At 41.6% G+C, this 24,786-nt stretch overlaps 3 protein-coding genes and 1 long non-coding RNA gene across 9 annotated transcripts; 3 read left to right on the top strand and 1 right to left on the bottom strand.

Annotated features, from left to right (window-relative positions):
- The first annotated feature begins 3,618 nt into the window (after positions 1-3,618).
- Positions 3,619-9,578, top strand: LOC147758876 (uncharacterized). The gene is made up of 2 exons (XR_015319062.1): positions 3,619-4,073; positions 5,254-9,578. It is a non-coding gene; the product is annotated as an uncharacterized LOC147758876 (long non-coding RNA).
- Positions 9,579-11,143: 1,565 nt separating this feature from the next.
- LOC111253699 (uncharacterized) lies at positions 11,144-16,870 on the top strand. Of its 3 annotated transcripts, XM_022813495.2 has the most exons (4): positions 11,144-11,640; positions 15,124-15,201; positions 15,593-15,985; positions 16,280-16,870. In XM_022813495.2, exons 3-4 carry the CDS (start codon positions 15,710-15,712, stop codon positions 16,532-16,534), a joined length of 531 nt encoding a protein of 176 aa, XP_022669230.1. In that variant the 5' UTR covers positions 11,144-11,640; positions 15,124-15,201; positions 15,593-15,709; the 3' UTR covers positions 16,535-16,870. The 3 variants fall into 3 exon arrangements, with proteins under 3 accessions (XP_022669230.1, XP_022669239.1, XP_086837137.1); XM_022813504.2 differs by lacking the exon at positions 15,124-15,201; XM_086981011.1 differs by having other exon boundaries at positions 15,124-15,985.
- A 73-nt stretch (positions 16,871-16,943) lies between these two features.
- Positions 16,944-22,252, bottom strand: CSN4 (COP9 signalosome subunit 4). 2 transcript variants are annotated; one of them, XM_022813450.2, is made up of 8 exons: positions 21,961-22,252; positions 21,574-21,656; positions 20,876-21,024; positions 20,338-20,447; positions 19,838-20,020; positions 18,887-19,125; positions 17,627-17,878; positions 16,944-17,373 (listed from the first exon to the last, which is right to left on the bottom strand). In XM_022813450.2, exons 1-8 carry the CDS (start codon positions 22,035-22,037, stop codon positions 17,198-17,200), a joined length of 1,269 nt encoding a protein of 422 aa, XP_022669185.1. In that variant the 5' UTR covers positions 22,038-22,252; the 3' UTR covers positions 16,944-17,197. The 2 variants fall into 2 exon arrangements, with proteins under 2 accessions (XP_022669185.1, XP_022669193.1); XM_022813458.2 differs by lacking the exons at positions 21,574-21,656; positions 21,961-22,252 and adding an exon at positions 21,303-21,515.
- Positions 22,253-22,396: 144 nt separating this feature from the next.
- On the top strand, positions 22,397-24,735 carry LOC111253688 (protein N-lysine methyltransferase METTL21D-like). 3 transcript variants are annotated; one of them, XM_022813471.2, is made up of 4 exons: positions 22,397-22,537; positions 23,271-23,354; positions 23,700-24,022; positions 24,171-24,735. In XM_022813471.2, the coding sequence occupies exons 3-4, from the start codon at positions 23,859-23,861 to the stop codon at positions 24,676-24,678; spliced, it is 672 nt and encodes a 223-aa protein (XP_022669206.1). In that variant the 5' UTR covers positions 22,397-22,537; positions 23,271-23,354; positions 23,700-23,858; the 3' UTR covers positions 24,679-24,735. The 3 variants fall into 3 exon arrangements, with proteins under 3 accessions (XP_022669206.1, XP_022669198.1, XP_086837131.1); XM_022813463.2 differs by having other exon boundaries at positions 22,445-22,608; XM_086981005.1 differs by lacking the exon at positions 22,397-22,537 and adding an exon at positions 22,637-22,836.
- The last annotated feature ends 51 nt before the right edge of the window (positions 24,736-24,786 follow it).

Genomic DNA, 24,786 nt, shown 5'->3' with positions numbered 1-24,786 from the left:
AACCGAGCGGTGGTGGTCGGCTTGTAGCGTTAGCGGCGATGAAAGAGCATGCTTTGTCGTTATTAAATCGCCCTAGTTGACGAGACGACGTTGCCAGCGGGTCAGAGCCAAATGGGTGTGTTTCGTCTGTGTTCGCATACATGTCTGTCGAACTGTGTTTGTGTGTGCGTTTGGCGTTGGTGGCCACGAGTAAAATTACATTTTTAATCAGAACAGCAACGGCCGCAGTAGCAATGAAGGCTGCTGCGGGACCAGCAGCGGCCGCCGCTGCCACACCCGCAGCAGCCTCGCGGCAGTGTCGACAGGGAAGAGAATACAGCGCGCGGAAGGCCCTAGTCGCCTAGCGACCAGAGACAGAGCGGACAAGCAAGATAGCAAGCACCTCCCATTGTCAAATGACAGCGGTGGCGCCGCCACTGACGTACAGCCGTTCACGGGTCGGCTCGAGCAGACAGGCGGGCGGGTTACTACGTTCCATAGCTGAAGTGGCCGTGCGCTGCAGGCAAGTGACGTGCGGTCCACCAGCAGTGCCGCATCGCGTCTGCTGCAAATTTACCACAATAGCATCAGCATAATAGACTCATGCATCGCAACAGTACAGCGATGTTACCAATCGTTAGGAGACAAGGGCATAGTTAGCGATTTTCGAGAACGTGAACTCGTTCTCTGCGGAGCTCTTTCTCGTCGATTTGTCTTTTTTCCTCGTTTTTAGTTGATCGATACCAGCTCGTCGAACGCGATGTCACTCTCCCTTTAATCACACTTATTCATGCATTGTACCGTGTAAGGAAGGGGCAATTCTTGGTTGCCTTGTAGATTAAATAACCATGGAACGAATGATCTCTGAGCTTCGAATATTATCAGTGGCTATTTCCGGCACTCGAAAGAACCCGGCATCTAACTCTGACAGTAATATCGAGTAAATACACCTACAGTTTAGTGAATGTCTCTTTCGGATCAGCTGGCTGTGATTCGACGGAAAGATTATTGGACTCACCCAGATTTGTTCAGGGGTTCATTTCGGGAACACGTCTCCAAGTCCTTCGGTAGATTCGTACGCCGAGAAAGCGTTTCCGTCTCTTACGGAACGAATCGACTTGTCCTTGCTTTTCAATTATTCATGTGCGGATATGGAAAATTCCTGCCGTTTAAAATCCTGCCAAATCGCACATCTTTCCGGGCCGCTCAGGGTCACGGTGGTTTTTATTAGCAGATTGAAGGACTCGCTGCAAAAGACAGACAGAGTGACGATTTTCGTACTTCAAACAGAATACTCTAAACTCAGTGTGACGCTCGACGAAGCAGGGTTTCAGACGTGATTGCGTTTTCAATGTGCAGCGCTCTTCTGAGCTAGATCTAAGCGGGGCAAAGAATAATGTCGATCCTCTTTGTTAGTCGATGGCCGTTCTCAATAAATCATATACAGATGATGTTCACATTCCTATGTGATGAGGACTCGCCCAGGTAGTCATCCTGCCAAGTCTGGCTTAGTCTATGAGCTTTCTCCTGTGTGGCATTCTTCTCCGAGAAATAATCCGTCTTGAAAATAGTAGATAATAACTTGAAGATTTTTAAATTTCACTGCAGTCTACTCTCTATTGGACTCTATACAACTCGTCACTTGGACGATGATAAAGCTTTCTAAAGGTCAGGCCAAATTTTGGCAGAGTGTACAGTTTCAAACGTAGCATATATGTAAAAATATACAAAAATATTACGTATTACGATGAGTTAAACAACAGAGCCAAGTAATATTTAACTTACTTAGGCTAATAATAATTTTGATAGAGATCTATTTAGACGATAAGATTCGTGCCGAAATAAGGTATAGCGGAAGAGGCTTTTCGTTATTCTGTTTTTGCGTTACCTATAGCGATATTGCATTATTGTGGGCAAAGCACGGAAAGTTGTTCCGTCGTCGAGACATTGCGTCTTCAATGAGTTCACTCGTGCAGTAAATACAGCATAGGGTTGCAACAGCTTTCCGACAGCAGCAGCAGCTGCTGCCTCAGTCGTCTACGCGATCCAGAGGCAATTGAGTCCTAGTCTGTCTGTAGGTGTGCATGCAGCTCAGGTCCTTTCGTTGGCTGATGCATCGGGACGAAACCAACAGCCTTACGCTCGCCTTATTCTGTCACTTGCCATAGCCGTAGTTTCCTACGAGCAACGACCACGATGGTATTTTACAACAGGAAAAATAAACGACTTGCGCAGAGCTGGCGCCACTGACCTACGATTCGGGCTGATTATTTATTTGTTTGCGACATAATGTGCGAAAGCAGTTACGTATATATGCGCTATCCGTACGCATATGGCGTGAATACGATTCGTTACTGGTAGCTGGCGAAAAAGCTAAAGCGAAATAACTCTTTCATGCCGTTAAGCGCCAAGTGGGAAACCGTGGTGGGCAGATCTGGGGAAGTGCAGAAACACTGAGCTGCTGCCTGCGTCACTGTTGCTGCTACGATCGTCTGCCGAGCCCGCCTGCTTGCCTGCCTCGGAATATTGACCGGACGAGCCGGATCGTGCCTGACTCGGGTCGCGCACGGATGAATCGCTCTTACCAGATGCGCTAGCGGCGATTGTAAATCCATTCTCATACCTAGCCCATTCTGCCAGCCTGTCTGCAAATCTGTGAAAGCGAAGACAATCAAAAATCAACAACGAAACAGATCTCATCGCCGTCATCGTGACGTGAGCTCGGTGTCGCGAAGGGCAACATTTACTTCAAGGCGTTCGCTGGCTGAAGGGTAGTTTCTAACATAACGACGTCCTATCGGTGGCTGACGCCACCACAATGTTATTTTAACTGGTATTATTGTCCTGGTGTTATATCGGAGTATACTACAATGTAGAATATAGCGATTGAAGCAAGTACGTGTTTCGAGTCTCACGTCTGGTGGTGCTGCTATACACCGTTTCAGACTCCCAGCACAAAACGAAATGTGCCTACTGCTACCTCTGCGAGAAACGATAAGGATGAAAAATATGTCTTGGGCGAGCAATACGGCGTTGAGGTGCTGCCAGCATAGAGTTTACATCAATAATAAACGACATATTAAAATAGTCTAGGTACGTTAGGACGTCCTCTGAAGGCTGGCATTGTCTACTTACTTATGGATTGCGTATTACCATTGATATCATTTGTTGATTATAGAGATATTCGGCAGACTTCATTGACCAGCCCAGACGGTTTTGGAGGCTAAACGAATTTGATTAGCTTCTACATAGTGCTAATCTTCAATAGACTGCAAAGCCAATCAATGTTTACGTGTCTAGCACGCAACATCGATCGTGATATCGTACGCAATGGAAGCTCCATTATTTCTCTTATGATTTTTCGTGGCGGCACAGAAGGCCACAGTAAACTTCGTCCCCTGCGACGCTTTGTAAAATGTAGCCGCTAGAAGTAGTGTAGTACACACTATACATATGTACAGCACGAAGTATCAGAGACTATTAACGACAACGAAATGATATATAATGCGTAACTTCTAAACGTAAACTTGGCTACTCTTAAGCCGAAATAGCAGTGCCAAAGGATAACATATTACAGTATATACCGCTGTACTAACATTAGTTAGCAAAATTCGTGCGATTTTCGCCGTTGTCGTTTCTTCTAGCTGCGGGGCATGCTTTTCACGTACAAACTATGGCTACCTACAAATGATATAGCTCCGTACCCCTTTTACCCAATAGATATTCTTGACATTGGTAACTAATGCCTCTCGCATTTTTTGATGTATATTTATACTTCACCTAGATCCTGCTTCGATCACTGGTCCGCGTCGTTGTCCATATTTCGCCTGAACACCATCTTTTCAGCCGTTTGGCTTCATGCTGCAAATTCTATCACGTTCCGATCCTTTTTATCTCGCGTCACTCCACACTGAAGATGACCTGCTGCGAGTGGCAGACGACATAAGATGCTGGCATTGCGCCATCAAATGGTCGAGCGTGGAAAAGACTTCTGCTGGATGCAAAGCTTTTTACCGGTCAGTGAGTGAAGTACACAAGAAAGTGTCAGTATGACCAGTACGTCACCCCAGAGACCACACCGAGATACCATGCCGGTAAGTAAGAATCATATGGTAAACTTATCGTTAACTATTTTAAAGACGAGTGGAACGTTTTACTTAAAATCGACTGCTGTTAACAGTGTCCAACGTCAACGAACCATATACTTTAAACCTTCTCTGTTCGCTAAAACGATAAGCGATCTTTTAAGAAGTTTTTACCTTAATTTGATATAGAGCAAGATAACCTTCATGACATTCTAGGGCCACAACTTCAATGCTAGACGCCTGGTTATTTTTTCTGGAATACGTACACAAAATCGGCTAAGCACACTTGAAGTGTCGGGCAGCGAAGGCTTCAAAAAAATATTTCGGTCTCGAATATCCGAGGTTTTTGCTTCTACTATGGCTTGATGCGCATCCAAACCAAATACACTTTGTTGTCCTGGCTATGGTCGACGCTAGACTGTGGTCGTTATACCCATTGGGTAACTAATAAATGCAAATAGGATGACAATTACGACAAAATTTTTAATTCTAACACAAAACAGAAGCTACGTTATCTCGCTTAATGCTCTGTTCAGTGGTCGATCCGATCTTCACTGTGCTAAGTCGCCCCATGATCAATATATCTATGTATATATTACGCTACTGCTGTACCATATGTAATGTAAAAAGATCAAAAATGAGCACAACTGAAAAGATAAATTGAGAAGTTTCTGTTTAGTAACTATTAAATCCAAAGAGAGGTTTGTAATCAGATAAGCAGAAGAGTGTTCTGGAAACGATGGCATATTTAGCTAGTGGATTGGGGTACTGGTCTGAACAAGGAAGATCCTGCTATCTACTATACAATGTTTTGCTGCTCAATTTGTACAAAATGCCCTGCATTTCAAAGGAAGATACTGTCATCACTAGGCTAGCCTTTGTACTACATAATCATAACGGGTAACCGCTAAACGATAGCTAATAGGTAATTATAGACGTATCATAATCATAGATAGGCCAGCTAGATTAGCAAGACAAACGTTATTGAACAACACGTTCGAACATCATACTTCTTTCTAGCGTAACAATGTTCAGAGGGTAGGTCGCTTTTGGCTTCGAGTTGAATTTAATTTTATGAGATGGCCAATATTGAAATTGTGGAACTAAAATCCATAAATAATCATTTATCTTGTACTACATTTAATGTCTCCTGCTTCCCATTCACTGTGTTTTTGTGTTGTGTAATTAGCGGATGGAGGAGTATTGCAACGCTCGCCAACGGAAAAGCGGCCAAACGCTGGAAACTAGAGGGTTGACTAGCGTGAGCGAAGAGCCAGTTTGTTGCGCAGTGTTCGCCTGCGCTCGCTGGAGGAGATGTCGATATTGTTCTCGCTGGCTTTCGCTCGGCAGGTCTCACCCCGAGCGCCGGCCGGGATTCGCTGGTATTTTGTGACTACAGCTGCATACTGTGCGGCCTGGCAGTGTTGCAAGAGTGCCTTCTGCTACTGCTTGAGACATGGCGTACACATGCTACACATGTAAATGTCGGTATGTGCTCGCCGTATGACGTGTCGCCTACAATCACCGAGGGCAAAAACTAATTTCCCTCTCGTTTCGATTATTAATGAACGGATAAAGCTTCGGAATTTGTTTTTTCTTCCTCTCACTTTCTCGTTGTTTCCTCCTCTTTGCCCCTAGACATTCACTTCGCCTGCTTGAGCGGCCGAACCAGCCACTATCCTGAGGGAGCCGCCGACTTGTGGACGTTGCCTATAAAACGAACAGGGACAGAAGAACGGTAGAATAAGTCGGAGAATTCAAGGATCCGTCCGGTATGGAGGTTCAGCTAGAAACCCTTATTGTAGAATACATCGACACGTTCACATAACGACAGCAAAGTTAACAGGCCGAAACAACCAGGCGACCGTGGGCTTGTCCGAAGACCCTTTTTGTCGTTGTCCTCGATGTTGGGTTCTAACGGGGCGATGCAAGTGGGGCGAGCTGTCTGGCCTGTTGGCTGATAAAGCAACGAGGTCATTATGTCAAAAATTAAACAGCCTGTTCGCTCACGGGCGCGTGGAAGAGGGCGAATGCGAGTGAACGCCAGCTCAGTTTGATGAATTGAGTGTTCAAAATGTCCCGCGCCAACAGTAGTTGTACCAATCACATATATGTATACACGTATGGTGGAAGCGCCGCCATCTCACAAGCAACGGCGGCAGCAGCAGCAGCAACCAGTAACCATTGCCTGCCATCTATTGCCAGAGGGCTAACTTGTCGCTGAAGCTGCCAGTGCAGAAATCTGTTTCACTTTCTTGTCTTCATACATGCTAACGCGGGGCGAGATCGAGGGCCGAAGATACCCGAACGCACGCTGACTACCGCATGTTCTTGTCAATGGTCGTGAGTCGGAGAGATTCATTAGAACTTTTTGTGGATGTGGATATGGTTGTTGGTCGTTGGCCCGCCAGTGCGTTGGCAAGACTTGGCAGGACTACGGAGACATGGATTGGTGCACCTCCTGGTAAAGTAGATGAACGAGAAATGCAAAGTGAAACGACGGAGAGAGGAAGAAAGAGAAGTAAAGGCTCTCAAGGCTTATGAGCTAGGAAAGTTGTATGATTGGTTTGCGAACGGCACCAGCCTGGGTAGTTGAAGGCCACACAGTCACCACCATCGTCATCGAAACTATACACCGACATCACACTTCCAGTGCCATACCACACCAACGACTTTGACTACGGCTTAGTCGAGCGCCGGCGGCTGCTGCTGGCAGCTTTTCAAAACAAGTGCCGCAAAGTCGAGACGAAGTACTTTTTCTCGCATAGGTTAGGTTTAATCATGGGTAGAAGAAGATGAAAGAAGAAAAGTAATTGAATTTAGGGTTTTGTGCGAACGCTTGTCCGCTCCACGTTCATTAAAGTACGGATGAATGGGTGAGACGGTCAGGGCCCAACGCGGCTTTCTTCGCTGAGTGGACAGGAATAAATTAGGATAGGATGTCTGCGTTAGATCAACGCAGCTCACCATAACAGAATGGCAAACGTAAGGAAAACCAGCAAAAAGATAACAGACGAGTACGAAGTGATTGCTATCATCTGACGGCAAATGATTCGTTTTTGTTTGGTTAATCGCTCTGAGAAGAAGGAAGTGAACAAGGTCGAAAATAAAGAAACGGCAAACGCCTTAATCGTCGTTGAGGAGGAGCGCCTAATTGAGATGTTCCAGTGTTGACGGCAGGCGAGTGGCCTACATTGCACGACTTTTTTGCGCGCGAATTAGCGTCATTGGCCTTCGAATATAAGCTATTGAGTCCTATTTTTATCAGTGAAATTCTGCTGCAAATGGCGACGAGTTTGGCTACCAGTTTGCCATACACCGTCCGCCAAGCAATGTGCTATAGTCAATATTGGTTAAATTGTTCGATGAATCTGCCTTAAACTATAATCTATAACAAACTTACTTTTTGTTTTCTTTATACAGCAGTGCAATACACGCATTCATCTGCAGCTTCTACTCAGCTAGCCAGCACTCACTGGCTGGCGAAAGTCATCATCAGTGCGGCTATCAGTACTATCAATTTTTTTTCTTCATATGAGAATTTCGGTAAGACGTTCTAAACATTTTTATTACACGGACCAGACGACATCGAGCAAGCCGTCTTCGACACTATTAGCATGGCCTAAAACGACTAGTAAAATAGAAAGGAAAAAGCTACTCATTCACTGTTCATATGTGACTACATGAGATTTCGAAAGGATGATTAACCGGGGGATCCAACATTATTTTATGTTCGCTTCTTATTCGATTAGTTTCAGTTGACTTGCGGCCCATGCGCGCCTACTCTGTTGGGATTAGTGGACATTTTTTATTCATTTGCCTTCGACAGAAAATTACAGTACAAACGTGACACACTTGCCGCCTCTAGCGCTCTAGAAATCGTACGATTGAGGCCGACCGTTGACGACAATCATTTTAAGAGTTAATGCATACAGCTAGCCCCTCACTTGCCAGCTCGTACCATCGATGTGCCTGCTGCTGCTCCGGGTTTTGTCTCTGATTTGGGTCGCACTACGCCGTTTGTTTGTATACCCGTATCGACGCTGACTGGTGTCTCTCTTTTCGCATTTTCGGCAGCAATGGCCATTGCCACGCCGACAATTCTCAAGAAAGTTCCGTTCAATCTTATGGTCTGTCCCACGTCCGAATCGCGTGCGGACTTCCATTGACAAGATCTCTTGGTGGCCGGGAATCTCCAGAGCCTCCAGAGGGATGAGTAGGAGAACAACACAGAGACGACAGGACGGCGAAAGCTGGCCTGACTAAGGCCGTTGGCACATGTCCGCAGACGCTGCAGCGGCAGCAGTGAAAACGAAAATAGGAAAAGCCGCAGTACCCTTCTCTCTTCTTTTCTCGAAGAATCGAATCATTCGAAGGGATCGACGAAGGATTTTGTTGTTGATATTTATGTCCAACCGACTTGAGCAAAGGCAATGGTTCGGTTTGTGCTGCTTATGCCAGACATATCGTCTGCCTGCGCTGCTATCGCCTGCTGGCATGCGACTGGGCGCGCGTTAGATCGACATAGATAGTACAGACAAACTCAAAGAGACTTGGACTGGCTGGGAGTAGAGGGGGCAAAAGCGAACGAATCAGGAAGGTAGACTCTGATGCTGTAGAGCCTACGCCCGACTTCTTCGTCACTCAGTAAAGCCTTGTCTTCTGACCGACATGGCACCGATGTTGCTGCATCTTCGAAGGCATACAAGAGACCACAATCACCACAATGACGCTGTAACTGCGAACGCTACGAATGAAAGTGCGCCGCTATGTACGAAGCTACGAATGCCGAATGTAAACTGTGAAGGGTGCAAGGGCACAAAAAGTTGCGCCGGTATTGGATTGGGTAGGCGGTCCACCTGTTCCTAAATGGGACCACTTAAGAATAACAACCTCGCAACGATTACTCACGTGCGTTCTGTTGTAGGGAGCTGTGTTTGATCAGAAATGCATCGTCCAGAACAATTGAAGAGAGAGATGTGTGCGCTTGCTCTGCGATCTATATTCATGTGTTTTATAGCATTGATACCGATCTGTTTTTGTTGATATTTGTTTTACCAACTGAAATATAGTACCTAATACTCATCCATTCATACTGCATATATGTGAGCAGTTGTCGAAGCCTGAGAATTTCCACTAGCAGCTGACGCTTACGTCGTTCCATAAGAGAGAAAAAGCGGTTTGGGAGTTGTTGTTTACAGTTGTAATAGCGCACTTTCTATTGCCGCATGCGAAGATCTCGCGAACGACGGGCAGCCTGATAACGCTGTGGTGTGCGCAATATAATTTAGAGGGACAGGGCAAGAAACGGTGATGATGAGAGGTAACTTGCATGAAGGTGGCGCTGGCCTCCGCCTCGCACTGCCTGTCCAGTCGGAGACCCCGCAGAGACGCCAAAAGCTGGCCGAGCACGAAGCGAGCTCAAAATCAAAAAGCCTCGTTCGATTTAGAATCCAACAAAATTGAAGTTTTAGGTTTAGTGTTGTTCTCCGCCACAATGCTCGACTGGGCGTGCCAGCATTATCGAGGCATCCGTGAGCATTATCGTAAGGCTTATTACTTCATCTGCCAGTAGAAAGGAAGAGATAGTGGAAACTCACGACTCAAATACGCCTTCACTTAGTTAAAGGGCAAACATAAACGATTGAACTTTAACTATATATATATATATATATATATATATATATATATATATATATATATATATATACGTTTGAAAAAACATGCAGACCCTAGCGGAACTAGAAGTGCATTAGATGCGCATCTTCTATCTTTATCAATAACTTTATCGAAGTAATCGATCACCAGAAATCTTTAAGTGAACAAGCCAACTTCGGATGCACCTTGCAAGTATTACACGAGCGCTGCGTCGCGAGCTGAGGATGAAGAATCTATTTCATTATTTCTTTGTGCTGGTTGCGTATCATAGATTATTATTATTATTATTGCTATTATTATTATCACGATTTCAAGCAGTGATAATCGCACGGAGGCCATCTATAGAAGATGCGCCATTTACGCAACTTTAGGAAAAAGGAACAGGAAATAAGCAAGCGTATCAAAGCTTACCGGGTTCTTCCTCGTTTCGACATCATTATGCCGAAGACAAGTTGGACCATATTCTTATAGAAGATGATTATTCTTATCTTTTATAAAATGTGCCAGCATTTTTCTGTGTATTCAAAATGTTGTTAGGTAAAATGTGCTTGCGCAAGTATCGATGCCCAGAGATTTCTCAACCTTACTGGAATTCAACTGACCCAAACAGCCGTGTGTTTGCTCTACCGATATGGCAAACTGAAGATGTAGTTTGTCTGCGATAGAGAATTTATACCTGTTTGCTTTGACAGTCGTTTCCAGGTTACGGTAAAAGAAAGATAGCAATTGAATATTGAGGATGAGGGGGAATTTGTGTATGTCTAAAAAGAAAACGTAAAGTAATATATCTCCGTTGAGATATCGCCTGATAAAACAGAAGCCAGTACAAAGTTCCCAGATCGCAAATCATCGCGTGCGAAAACAGAATAAAGGGGGCGAGAGCCAGACTAGCACTGCTACTATCAGTAACAGCTCTGCGGAGGAGCGTCGTTTTTCGATCTAAGGATGTTGTCATCCAGAGAAAACTTACGGATATATACATGGATCTATGTACAGTAGAAATTGTTGTAGAGCATGTGCTAATCGTATTTTCCATTCTGCTGACTCTGCTTATGCAGCTTGCCGCTTATGTCTTATATACTTAGATTCGTTCGTCCGTGCATCTGCGTGACTTCGCATGCTTCTCACCAGTAACACCAGCGCGATCAACTCAATACTGCCAGCGGCAACAAACTTTGTTCAGGCACCGTTGCATTATCTCAACGTACGGAGAAAACAAACATTTTGAGACTACACGGATAAATGGAGGCCCTCCACCTTGGCTTCTGTTCACAAACTTCTGCCGCTTTGACCACCGATTCGACCGGGTGAGCGTGTCTGACGTCACTCGGCGAAACGGTTGGTTTGCCGTTGGCGCTACTGCTGTTATTGTCACCGCCATCGTTGTCGTTGCCGTTCTCGTTGTTTTTCGGCGAATTGAAAATTAAGCGTGTCCGCATATATTGTGCAGTTTACGAGCCACGAACTGCTCCCTTCTTCAGTTTTAGGATGTGGTTGGCGTGTAGACGGCATGCTGCTACCGTCGCTCCTAATACAATCGTATCTGTCGTCGCGGCATCGGATGCTTTGTGCGTCCATTCCCTTGCTTTCCGCGCAGATTTTTGTCTTTTGGGTCTGCTGTTCCATTTGTCAGCTCACCGCCTCTGGTCTTCTGCGGCAAGGTCTCTATAGGGAACCTGCATGCATGTTTGTATTCACGGCGAAGCTGTAGCGGAAGAAAGAAGAAGCTGTAATCGTTAAAGAAACTGAAGACCTGCACGTAAAATACAGGCAAAAAAAAAACAAGCGTTTCAACATTATATCGCTTTCGCCTGAGACTAATAGATTAATTGAGTCGAGACAATATTGAATTAGTGTTGTTGTCCTCGTTAGCGGAACGGTTAATGTTTAAAGTCATCTTCATCGCCAGACGAAACCGGTTAGTACCATGCAGGGGAAAACTTTATCTGTGTGGCTGAGGTGAATTTTTTTTCAGCGAAGAAAGATACACACAAATAGAATTTTTTTAACTGAGAACAAAATATTTGAGTTGCCTTTTGTGTTTCTTTTTTAATGATAACAGGAAATTTCATTTCTTCTATACAACTGTAAAAGGCTAGGGGAAGAATAGACTTTTAAAGTAAGTCAAGTTAAAAATAATCTTTTATTTTACGCTTGAACATCTAAAAACGAAAGCGGCTCGTTCTTGAAAAGGGGGTTACTCTTGACAATTTTGTTCATGCTTCCAAAATAGCTTCTTTCAATAATATATTTCTCAGTGCATCATATGGGGAATAGCTAAAAGTACTTCGCTCAAAAATTAAGTTTATCTATACGAGTATTATAAAGACAAAGTGTAGGTCGTATTTCGATTGATCCTAATCTTTTGTCTCTTGGTCAGTTGTAACTAAAAGCGGTGCCTGTATTGCACTCTTATTTTTCTACAAGAAGGTCCTCTCGGAAGATTCGCCGATACAAAAAAGGAGGAAATAATCTTTTCTAGTTCGTGCAATAATCTGAATCTAATTCTTGGGCAAGCTACGTCTGTTCCGACCTGGTCTTCGCGTTCGTTTAGTAAAGATCGCATGAAGACCTCGAAAAATGTGGATTCCTCTTTTCACGCTAAGTGCCCGTTATAAAGACATCGTCGAATTCCCGAACTAGCGCCCACTTCCTTCGTTCTGTTTCACTTCATTCTATAACTAAGATATTTTTTTAATAAAAATATCTCATCTTATAGGGTTGCAAGCTCTTTTCCTTAAATTATGGCGCACAATAAAGTTCCACATAGTTAGAGTCGGTACTCTAACAAATTTGATCAAACAATGTTAACTTTCAAAGCCAACCTTGCAGAATTAAAACGAAATATTTGCAAATGCTTTTTGACCTATGAAAGCGACGCTGTTCTACGTTACATTGGTGCCCTACATGTCGATAAAGAGATCGGCAAAAAGTGTCAAATCGCTGACAAGTGATGTACATGTCGTACGATATTATTTTGTAGCAGCGGCCCTTGCAGCGATAACTCGCGCTACTCTTTGGGGGGTACTGATGCAATTTTTGTCTGCTTTGGCTCCGAGTAGAGGGGGGCTAAAATCACAAATTAGTGATTTTTCAGGAAGATCTAACACACTATTTCCTGCTGTTTCCAAATCCCTAAACGATTTCTACACGGTCTCTATGGGATTGAGATCTGTCGCTTAAACATCGTTGGCAGCGAGTAGCGTAGAAATATTTCGGACTATGTGACAGGACGCTGTACCGTGTATAAACACGTAGCTACCATCAGGAAACCATTCCTATACTTGAGATAGCACTCTTTCACTAATCTCAGCTTATCTCTGCTGTTCTAGTATTACCTGTGCAAAATATATCATCCCAATGCCTTCACCAGAAATCATAGGCTACACCATAACTTTTGACAGACGTTTGATTTTCGACATGATAATTTTCAGAACATTGTTCGCCAACACGTCGAAAGGCATTTTTTCCGACAATTTTAAAATGAGATTTGTCTGAAAGACAGACTTTTTCCTAGTTCTGAATAGTACCATTTTTGAATTGGTTTGCTCAATGAAGACGGGCTCGTTTCATTCGGGTGGTCAAGGTTTCTTGGCAGGTCTACTGCCCTTGAGCCCAACCTCTGAATTAGCAGCAATGCATAATTTTTGGCACTGCGAGTCCGTGGTTTTTTCATCTGCTTTGAAAGACATTATACGAGAATCTTTTTGGACTTTGTGAATAAGTGCATGGTTCTCCTACCTCGTAGTACATCTTTTTCGATTCTTGTGATCGCTTTTGCGTGACGGCAGCGAGAGGTTTTCCGTCAGCCTTCCAGCAACATGAAAGATTACGTACAGGTAAATATGAAACGTTGCAACAGGTTCGCATTATTTACATTTGTTTTGACGGACCAGTCTGCTAATAGGTGGTTTTTGCTCGTCAATGACGTCTGTTCCTTTTCCCACTTCGATACTTTACGTACGAAAACAGTTACACCGGTCTAATTCACTTCGACACCTCTACTTAGTTGTCCAGCGTTGACAATGGCTGTGTTAGATGGTTAAGATAGAACGTTCTGAATATGGTACGAAATATTAGGACAAAATGTAAATGTTAGATTCGCTGAAATCAACTTACGGCGAGCTGTCACACCTGCCATCACTGAAACACGATACGTCAGTTTTACGTACCCCATCGTCTGTCAGCAGTTTAAAAGTGTCCACGAATTGCTTCAACGACATAGTACCAACGTAAAGCGGAAAATTACCGCTTTTATAGGCCAAAAGCCCTTTCAAAACATCATATGCTAGTGCTTCGTAATTAAAACTATCTGATTGAATTTGAGCATTTGATTGAGTACCGACTGTATTATGACATACAGATCATCACTAACCTGCGGGGCGTGTAGTCGGAATAGAAGCAAAAAAAGTAAGGAATTTGTAGCTTCAGATTCATACATTTAATGTATGTGGACAAATACGCAAAGATCTCGGTGGCCCTGCTCAATGATGACATTCGAAATTGTGAAGGGTTTTAAAAAGCGTGTTAGATATCATACGTATTCTAGGTCGAACTATATCTTTTGATACACCTCTCAAAACCATAAATCGAGGCCATACGGCTAGGTAATAAAAACAAGTATCTAATGATGGAAGAGCTAGTATTTCTAAGAGAAGCGTCACCTCTACTACATGAAACGAATGTTATAAATAGTAGCGATATTTTCAACTAGAGTAATGCAGGCATTAATAGATGCGAATGTTCAATATAACAAATGATGTTTAGTAGAATGTAACTACTACGTGGTCTGTGCGTAGAAATATGAATTGATACTGTTTTCGATTTGCTGTAGTGCCAACAAAGTTATAATTGATTTTGTCACCTACAGCAGCATTAATTTAAAAGCCTGACTATAATCATTGCTTTAAAGGCCAATTAATATAAAATGATTTCCTTTATCTAATTACCTATTTAGGTGTTGTTAGCTGGATTCTTACCAGGAAATTATTACCTCGAAGTATAACGAGTATCTTTTCTATTCATCTTATATAGCATATCAATAACAACGGAGCGTAATTTAATTTAAGATACCGAAATTTCGACATCTTGGTTAGTCTACTGAAGTTATTCTAAATAATCAGAGGAAGTCTACTAATATCCGAGAATTTGTGGAGAATCGAACAAATTCAATTGTCTAAATATTTTCATCCACAAATCGTTATTTGTAATGGTGGGACAGTAATAACCTATCACACTATTAGCAACTGCCAGTATATCAACAACAACTCCAACTTTATGTGAACACCTTGGGAAATTAATAGCAAGTGCATTTTTCTAATGCATGCACTTTTGAAGTCATATTTATTCGCCAGAATAGCTGACTACTTATAGTTTAGTAATTAATAATCAATTTTAACAGTTACTGATATCGTGACGAAGAAAACGGAGTGATGACCACGGCGATCCTTCCTCGAAGCAAAGATACGGTCAACGCAACGTAAGGGAAGGAGCGACCTGAGCGAAAAACGCACTTGTTTCGTTTTCTATTCGTTTTGTATAACCAAGGAAGTACATTGCATAATTTTAAGACCATTTGTAGGAAGCATTGTTATACTCTCTAATTATCCAACATTTATTTTTACTCCATTGTTGCAGTTATTTATGAAGATTTTTTACAGCTTGGCTCGTTGAGCCTTAAGCCTACAGATTTTATATTAATAAATAACAACAATCTGTTATTTTTTAGACGTGTATTTCCACACTGTATCTGTCATTAGCAAAAGCAATAAAAATTCTCTGCCGTGTAAACCGCGAATCGAACTCTTTGTGTCAGACAATAGAGGTCATACTATTTGCCGAAGACAACGTTGCCTTGCGTTGAGTTTCAGGTTGTGTGTGTCTTTGGCAGCCACGCTCGTCTGTTTTCGGAAATCGCCTTAAACGGGAATCAAAAGGACTGAGCGAACTCGAGGTTTCAATTTAGCTGGCGTAGCGTATTGACAACTATGTCCTTTTCGTTTGGTCCTTTTGGCCGAAAGAAGAAGGGCTTGAATGAGCATGAGCGTCAGGTGTTGGCAAAAATACGTGAGGAGCAGAAGCGGGATATATCTGATCATGTCGTCGACGAGGAAAAACTACGCCAGTTGTATAAAGAAGAGGAATATATTTTTGAGAGACAAAAGTGCATACTTGATTTATATGACGATATTGGGGAACGCCAAGCTGCTGTCGACAAGCGCGTGAAAAAACTACGCGAAAAAAACTCTATTGGACGCTATAAGGTTTGTTCTAATCTACTATAGTTCATTGATAAATCTGATTATCATTGTTACCAAAGGAGGTTATATAACTGAGTTGCACTGACGCTGTGAGAAGAATGTTAAGTCGGCTCGTCGCTTCATAAGTGTATCTATATGATAGCTTACTGGTTTAATATTTTGCTTTCGTTTATGCTCATGTCGCAAACAGCAAAATCGATTAGTCTGAGAACGTGGGTAACAAAACCCGACGAGTTTTTAGTACGGCCTTTCGTCTGGAGTTCAAATTAATCGCCGGACGCTCTAATCTTATTACAGGGAGACTGCATTGAAAATATGGAGTCATGGGATGGGAAGACCACAGTAACAGAGACGGACGATCCGACTGTAGTGGAGTTACAGGATGAGGCGCTTATGATCATTCGAGAAAACTGGGAGACGAAGTTGGCGATTGATGCGGCAGTTGAAGAGCTATACGAATTGGAATTAAAGCTAATGCAACTAAAGGTTGATAAGATGTGGGAGCCCCTAAAGGATCTACCGCCGAAGAATTTAATGCCTATCAATGTCTGACTAAATTACTTTTATGTAACTGCACTGCTACGGGTAAATTCTTGAAAGATAAAAATATTTAATAAAAGGTTTTCAAATTAATTTGAGACAAAGTCAAATTGCAGGCCACGATGCGCCACCGGAACTATATTACCTAATTTTTCCACAGCAGTGGCTGGTCGTTTTTGGGCTAATTATAATTTGTCATTTGACGTTAATGAAGAATCCGATACCCATATCACGACGAAAAAGAACGTGGAACTATAGTCAAAAACATTCGAGCAATTAGCAAACGGATTTTTGTACAATTCTGCCTTCTGTTGAACAGATAAAGCTAATTTATTGAGGAAGTTTTTATTTTACTCGTTCTCGTTTAAGATAGTATAAGACGATATAGCAGGATATTTAGGTTATTCATGAGAGGTTAATCTGTCTTTGCAAAGTATGTTTTATTAAAAACATAGTAATGTTTTCGTACAATGAAAAACAAACTATCAGCTTCGATTGTAAAGTAAATGTGTACTGAGATTATCTTTATCACGTTTAATTTACCAATTTACTTCTCTTCTGCTTCACATACTTTCCATTCGCACGCGATAACATTTAAGCCGAAGTATCGCAGTATTTCATACTTCGCTGCTATCAGATTTCATATACCGGTATCCTCCCGAGAGTCCTAACGGTTTAGGACACCATTGCCTCTTCTTTGTCCTGCTCAGATCGCTGACTGTTCTGGCTGGAAAAGCCCGTCAATTGCGACAGCCATTCTGGATGACCTGCCGTAATCTTTTCAATAACTCCGTTAACTTGTTGGCATAGCTGTTCGATTCGTGAGTTCCACTGAGGTAATACGTCCGGCTCTGGAAATGAAGAAACACGATAATTTACTAATTACTTTGGACCTTAAACGTGCCGATCTGAGTAGTTTAACTTTTACGACTTCATTAACTATTGACGCTGTTGATATGAAATGTGTCTATAATCTGCAACTAAAATCTCCACTAATTTCAACAAACTTTACTATGCTAAATGCCACCCATTCGATGCTCTAATCATATTTACCCAGTACCCAGTGAACCTTAACAAAGGCTACGAAATTGTCCAAAAACTTACTATGGAATTCTACACTGCCGTCAATCTGATCAATGTAGCCGGCCAAACGTTGTTCAGTGATCATTTGGCTGGCGCACTTCTCCGCTCGTTCAGCCGGAATCTCGAGTAATGCACCGAGTTCGGCGAATGTCACATTGTCATAGAGTGCTGATGCTGATAGGAGATTGTGCTCAACGATAGCGCTCTCCAGGAACGAGCGGCCGTCTTCTTTCAGGCCCTTCTGGTGTGGCTTTAATAACTGGCTAAATTCGTCTGTAACAAGAAATGATAAAACACAGGCAGTAGAATCATTATTAAGCTACAGGGTAGTAAGATGATTAAGCTGTCTTGAGGAACGGACAAATACAATTGTTTGATGCCTGGGAGATACGTTAAAGTAGGCCGAATGCAGCTTTTAGTTATAAATTCAAACGTTCTCTGAAAGACTCTCTTGTTTCCTAAGAAAAATTGCAAAACATTAACATCAATTATTCAACGCATGTTACCACTTGTTCGTTGGATTTTTAGTAACGCTAATCGATACATCTCGATGAAGCAAGTTGAAATACAACACGTCCTTTATAGTAGTAAAAATTGATATCTGTATTTGAAAACAGCCAACGACCAAATGAGGCAATTTTTTCGCTAACATCACGTTGGGATACATCTAAATCTATGGAGGAAAGTGTTTCAAAGGTTCACAATAAGATGACTTGATATATAGCTCGTTTTTTTTACCAAATCTCAGAGATCGGGTCATACGGGTCACCGTTTGAACGATGAAATGGCATTCTATGGTGCATTTTTCCCCACTAATGGACAGACCTCGACAAGATGAACGAAAGTCGGCCGGGGGTCAGCATACCCGACAACGGCACAAACGTGTTGACTGTGTGCCCGCGACATTGTCGAATATATCAGCCCCCGGCCGAAGTTTCAGGAACATACGTAAATCGAACCAAGCTCCAATAGACTTTAACTAGATCTTGCAGTCAGTGAAGGCCAATATATTAACTCTTAGTATCCTCTTAAACTATCCTACTTACGTACTTTCCGGGGACCGAGTCAGTTTGTCAATCAACGGCAATCAGCCGCTACGAAACCAACTACATTATAGGTCTGTTCAAAACCAGCGCGTCACGAGCGAGACAAATCCATAGCTAGTCAAGCCCCTTGGAAAAGCTGACTAATATCATGATTATTATTATTACCGATCGCCGCTCCGATTAAAAGTCAATTTACACATATAAACATGCATTAGAAATCATCAAATCAACATACCGAGTTCACTCCGTTTGATAATACGATCGAGATGCATTTTTTCAAGGATGTTAAAGCTTGGCAGACGTTGAGCTCGCTCGTCTTTGAAAAGGGTTGCTAACAAGCGCGAGCGCACCTGACCAGCAGATGCGAGTGTTGCACAAATGAGGGCATTGGTTAGAGCCTTCATTTGGGCTTCTTTCGAAAGACCCGAGTGGTATGATAGTTCGTTGTACTTTTGGGCTGCTTCCATGAATTTTCTGCATTTATGAAAATAATTGAAAAATAGAAGTGAAATTAGAATATGTTACGAATGATCAGCTTGAAGTGTCCCTAAAAACTCGAAATGGGTAATGTATTAAAAGCGATTCGAACTTAAAGTTCAAATTTCAAATTTAAAAAAAACCAAAGAATTTAAATTATTTCAGGTAAATCATTTTCAAACATAAAAGCCCCAAGACAACATCAGTCTGAAGAACGATATAATAGTCTCATTGAACATAACTGGCATGTAACAACAATAAAACCAGCATCGACATCAAATTACCGCAAGCGGTGCCTAATAAAGCTTATTCTAAGCGGAGTCTTTTGTGGTTCTTAATCTAACGGATATAGAGTGGTAAAGAGTCCTAAATTACTGTATTCGCGGCTCGGAGAATTCATTGCATAGCGATTAAGCTAGCGACATCCTATGACCATTTCTATTTAAAAAGATACTTACATAAAAGGCTAGCAGCGGTGAACGTAATATGTAGTTGTTAATACAACATTATGTGCCTTAACTCGATAATTACTGATTAAGTTAGTGCGAAGCATTTACAAAACTAATTATATATGACACACGTAAAATTGAATTATGAAATTCTATCCCACTAATTGAATCCTTTTAACTTTTAGAGATATAACACGACCGAAGTATGAGCACGCTCATTAGATCGTATTTATATTGGCCCAGCTAAACCCAGCACTTACCCCTTGAAGTCTAAGACACGAGCGTGACATTCCTTGTGCAAAATGACAAATTCAGGTTCTTGGTCAGCATGAAGTAGGGATGCCCGGTTGACGAACGTTTCAGCCTTCATGATCTCGCCGCAATCGAGGTATAGTCGAGCAATTCGCAGATATGTTTTAAGCTTGTAATCCTTAGTATACTGTCTGTGTTTATAAGCACAAGATTTAATGATACAGAAATTGTTATAAAGCAAGCACATCTTTATATATGCCTACGTTTTTTTTAGAAAACATTTTGCCCGTACTTTAAAGGCATGGAAAACCTCAGCTAATGCTACAGAAAATTTTTACCAAAGTACACTATTGTAGAATAATTCGTAATAAAATATATTAAGAATAAAATATTTTGAAAAGATTGATGACACAACTGGAATACCAGAAGTTCGAAAGAGACATGCGGTAGTACTGTATGACATTAGTCTGACAACGCTAGAGGTCGCATCCTTTAAACGTCTGTTTACTTTTGTCCGTTGTCGAAAGGTATCTCACTAAGGACGGTAGCGGCCTCTTGCCAGCGATCTTCCTGCTCCAAAATGTCAGCGAGATGTTGTCGAATTGTGGAATCTTGTTCCTGAAGTACATAGCCAAAAGCAGTAACAGTAAAACAAAGACACACTATCTTCTTGCGAGTCTTTACGTTCAGTGGTATATTTGGGTTCCAAACATTCACAAGGACTTGTCCAAAAGACAATGTAACTTCGCGGATCTCGTTAGTCTCATTGAAATGGGTACTTTATTTGCACCTTCCTCATACGCTATCTCCTCGTACGCAGATAGATGTGAACGCAATTTAGCTCTGTTACTATTGATATTTGAATATCGGATCTTATGTATGGATTATTTAGACATCGCGCTCCAAACATGGCGTAAATGAAAGCCATGTGTCAAGGGTTTTGACAGACTGCTTTATCCACACAGGGTAATCATAATGACCTAAGAACGCAAATATGTAAAAAATGTTGGTGTTTCTTAAAAACCGCGAGAGCATGAGGCACCAACCTGAAATGAAATCAGCCGTGGCTGTAATTTGTCCAGTGTGAAGAGACATAGCTCCTTGGAAACAGGTCCAGTGCCCATGTGCTGAAGCTGTACCGCTATATCACTTAACAGCGGGCGAGATGTTACTAGAGAGACATTTTCATTGATCACTGTAAAATAAAATAACATAAAAGAGTCAGAAGGCGAAAACTAGCATAAGCTTCTAAATACAGTTTTTTATGCAGAAAGTGTGAACAAATTACTAAACTATTTTATAATATCACACTGTTGCCCAGCGATGATAAAAAAAAACCCGATTATTGTCGTCAATGTTTCTTTCTTTAGGTAACTATATTGTCAATAAGAAATATGATGCTGGCTCTCTGCCGTGATTTTAATGTGATTAGGAACAATGTCGAAAGTTACCAGTTTATATTTGCACACTTGCCTGAAATAGATATATATATATATATATATATTTGTTTTGTCGAATATTCTTTCTTGACGGATTCGTCGAATGAGAGCTGAACAGGACTACCCAGTAGTACATAATATCGCACGAGAAGATATTACATGTCGAAACTTAAACATTGCTAAATCTTCAGCACTTGGAGAGTTCTAGATGACGTTATAGAATAAGGATCCCACAGGTTTCATTGTCTGAACCACGTGAAAGCTATGTCACTCATTTGCAACTAGAAGCCATTGCTCACACCGACCTGATTCAATAAATATCTTCAGCCCCTCACTTCGTTCTTCGTCGTTAGTGATGGCCAAGATGTTCTCCAGCACCTCACGATACCTGAAGAGATACAATCATAGAGGATGGCGGTGGGAATGTTAATTTAATAACGAAGCAGCTTCAACTACGAGACTAAAAATGCCTAAACTCGGTGCGCCCAACTTGTAAGTCACACTGCACAAAATTTCTTATTCTTCTTATTACTATTATTATTATGCAGTTTGTTTGGGTAAACGAAAAACTATTTTGTGCATGCTTATAGCTTGGCCCTACTTCTTGATAAAAATAACACTATTATTTGACTATCGTCCCTTGGGTGGCAGTACTCAAAACAAAATAGACGAGAATTAGTAAATAAGCTTACCGATCAGCTTGTTCTTTCGGCGTTCCCTGTGAACTCCCTAAATTGGCAAGCAACTGACGATACTGTACTGCTGACATCTTTGCTGAATGATTCACCTTTCTTGAAACGACAGCAGCTAATTATCCGGTACCTTCTCTCCTAGTTTTTTCTGAATTTAATATGAATTCCCCCTATAATTGTTATTAGTGACGCACTACACCACTGGTATAAAAAATGGCAAACAAATAAGCTGCTGATTCGAAACCAGTACAACCTTACATCCCATTAAAAATATCGCCGAATCATACGTACTACAAAATTGCTCTGCAGGTTGTGTTTTTCGTGTTTACAAACATATGCTTCGAAAATCCGAGAACTGTCCAGATACGAGACAACAGCAATGCAGGTATCTGGGTTTTCGCTTTGGGTGAGAACGCGATGGAAAACGCGCTGTGGGGAGAGAAGGTCGCTCAGAGTTCCCATAGGAACGAATATTTTGAGCCGAGAAGCGCTTAACCAAAACGACGCTACTGTGAGGGCTGACTATCGGAAGGAAGGAAACATTTATCGTATACATAATGCACAGCTGGACACGAAGGTTGTTGTGCAAAGTAACCTATTGCTAAACGTACATGCATGTCGTGGTATTTATACTTGGCACGAATGCTGGTGAGCGCGTTTGTGGTTATTTTTTATGGGGACTACATAAAGCTGAGTGATATTAAGCGCTAGTGAAATTCGGTTGATATTGTTGTCACAAATTAATGATCTGCGTTGGTTTTTGCGCTAGTAGCAAATGTCGAAGCATTAACAAGAAAGACTGTATTTAGATACAAACTATATGCTCATGGACATTTTATACATTTATGATATTTCATTTTTGATTAACATATGAGTGTTAGTATATTTTGATGGATGCGTTAGCATCCACTTGTTTAAAAAATTTGTTTGATAGTTAGTTTGTGTTTTATTGATTATAATCAGATGAACAACAGGCATTGCTAAATAAATACAAATAGCTTATATAATCACTGAATATAGAATAACTGTTATTATATGTGCGAATTTACCAAGTACCCTTGTGTTTATTGGCAACTGAAAAAGAGTGTTTAGTTATTAAACTAGGATATGGTTTTGCAACAGTATTTGAGGGTATATACTGTACAAACGCTTTTATATTTCTATTTCGACGTATATAAGATGACAGATATTTAATTTCGTAGGTATTTGGTTCCACAAACTAGAATACGCCTTTTTGTTTGTATTTTTATCACTTATATTTACCTTATATATATGTTCATGTGCTTATACATATATTATATACTGTTCAGTTTACAGATAGAGTGAAGGGTGGGGCATTGATTTCAACGGGGTTGACCATATTATCCGTGTACTCGTTCCTGATCTTCGCTGTGGTACGTTTCCAGTACAGCTAGCTAAGTTACGTGGTCAATACATGGTTTTAAAATCTCGTGAAGGTGATCTTTTTGCTTGCAGTTCTTTTAATACAATACGAAATCTAGTGAACCTCAGTTGTCTTATACAGATTTAATTCTTTCGATGTGCCTGTTCGACGCTAGGTCATAATGATAACTACACGCAATTTGATTCTATTTATGGTGCAGTATTTATGGTTTATCCTTGGTGCAGTGATGTATTATGGACAGCCAGATAATAAATTAAAAAACATCACCACTATCGTGACATACTTTATATGAATTTACTAACATTTACAAATGGTTGTGATTTTCGTGTGACAGCCATTCTTCGAACAAAATCACCCATTACGTTCTTATGTTCCCGGGCCGTTGTATCTCTTCGGTATTCCCGCGCTCATCTTCAGCTTTAGCTTTGTATACGCGACTTTCTTCGTCGGTTACTGTCTGAACAGGGGTGAGACACCGTTTTAACCGTTAGCAATGGTGGATCAGAAAAATAGAGTGGAGGCTACGTTAGAGACGTTTACTCGTGAGGTTCGACTGGACCACCTGAAAAGGCCGCTCATCATCAGTCAGCAGTCACCGAGTGACGTCGGTGGCGTCGTCTGGGATGGTGCGCTCGTTCTAGCAAACTTCATCTCTAAGTACGCTTTAAATACTTGCTGCACGTGACCATGTGGCTTTCCGTGACTGCACTGTTTTTTTCTGAATCATACTTTAATATTGCCTCATCCCTTTTGCAGTTATAATGATTATATAAGAAATGGATGTGTTTTGTTGTTATCGTTGCAGGTTTAAGGAAGATTTTATGCGTGATGTGACGGTCGTAGAGTTGGGAACGGGCACGGGGCTCGTTGGCCTGACATGCGCCACGTTTCCAGCTAAGAAGGTGATTCTTACCGATTTTGCCAAATTTAAGGAACTTGTTGAGAAGAATATCAATGAAAATAGAGAGTTACTACGTGCCCCATGCCAGTTTGCAACACTTGACTGGAATCACCCAGAGGAACTAGTCCTAGATGAAAAGCCAAAGGTGGTAATTGCATCTGAGTGCATCTATTACGGTGACGCTATTCAGCCTCTCGTTAACACGTTAAATTATATCAGTGGACCAAATACTAGAATTTTCATCTCGTTTGAGTTTCGGCCGCAGAAAACACACGTCGACGCAATGAAGGAGTTTCTGTCATTGTGTAGAAAAAAATTTGTTGTCAAAGAGGTTCCGCTTGAGGAACAACATGAAGATTATCGCAGTGATGATATTAAGATACTTTTACTAACAAAGATATGTAGTGATTGATTCAATTAATAATAATTTACTGGAATGCTTTTTGTAATGAATAAACCTTTATTTGGATATTGAGTTTTTTTCATTAAGATTCCTAGAGCAGGCCAGGTACCAACAGTT

This window comes from Varroa destructor, unplaced genomic scaffold (assembly GCF_002443255.2).
Source record: "Varroa destructor unplaced genomic scaffold, Vdes_3.0 BEIS01000001.1, whole genome shotgun sequence".
Classification (NCBI taxonomy): domain Eukaryota; kingdom Metazoa; phylum Arthropoda; class Arachnida; order Mesostigmata; family Varroidae; genus Varroa; species Varroa destructor.
Note: the sequence above shows the minus strand (reverse complement) of the source record. Positions and strands in the feature narration are given on the sequence as shown.

What these genes read in the sequence shown, in the direction of transcription:
- LOC111253699 (XM_022813504.2), top strand. Translation starts at nt 15,710, where the DNA reads ATGTCCTTTTCGTTTGGTCCTTTTGGCCGAAAGAAGAAGGGCTTGAAT. An exon ending in ACTCTATTGGACGCTATAAG is followed by an intron (nt 15,986 to 16,279) that starts GTTTGTTCTAAT and finishes ATCTTATTACAG; the next exon opens with GGAGACTGCATTGAAAATAT.
- CSN4 (XM_022813450.2), bottom strand. Translation starts at nt 22,037, where the DNA reads ATGTCAGCAGTACAGTATCGTCAGTTGCTTGCCAATTTAGGGAGTTCA. An exon ending in TATCAAACGGAGTGAACTCG is followed by an intron (nt 17,879 to 18,886) that starts GTATGTTGATTT and finishes TTCTTGTTACAG; the next exon opens with ACGAATTTAGCCAGTTATTA. An exon ending in CGGCAGTGTAGAATTCCATA is followed by an intron (nt 17,374 to 17,626) that starts GTAAGTTTTTGG and finishes CTTCATTTCCAG; the next exon opens with AGCCGGACGTATTACCTCAG.
- LOC111253688 (XM_022813471.2), top strand. Translation starts at nt 23,859, where the DNA reads ATGGTGGATCAGAAAAATAGAGTGGAGGCTACGTTAGAGACGTTTACT. An exon ending in CTAGCAAACTTCATCTCTAA is followed by an intron (nt 24,023 to 24,170) that starts GTACGCTTTAAA and finishes TTATCGTTGCAG; the next exon opens with GTTTAAGGAAGATTTTATGC.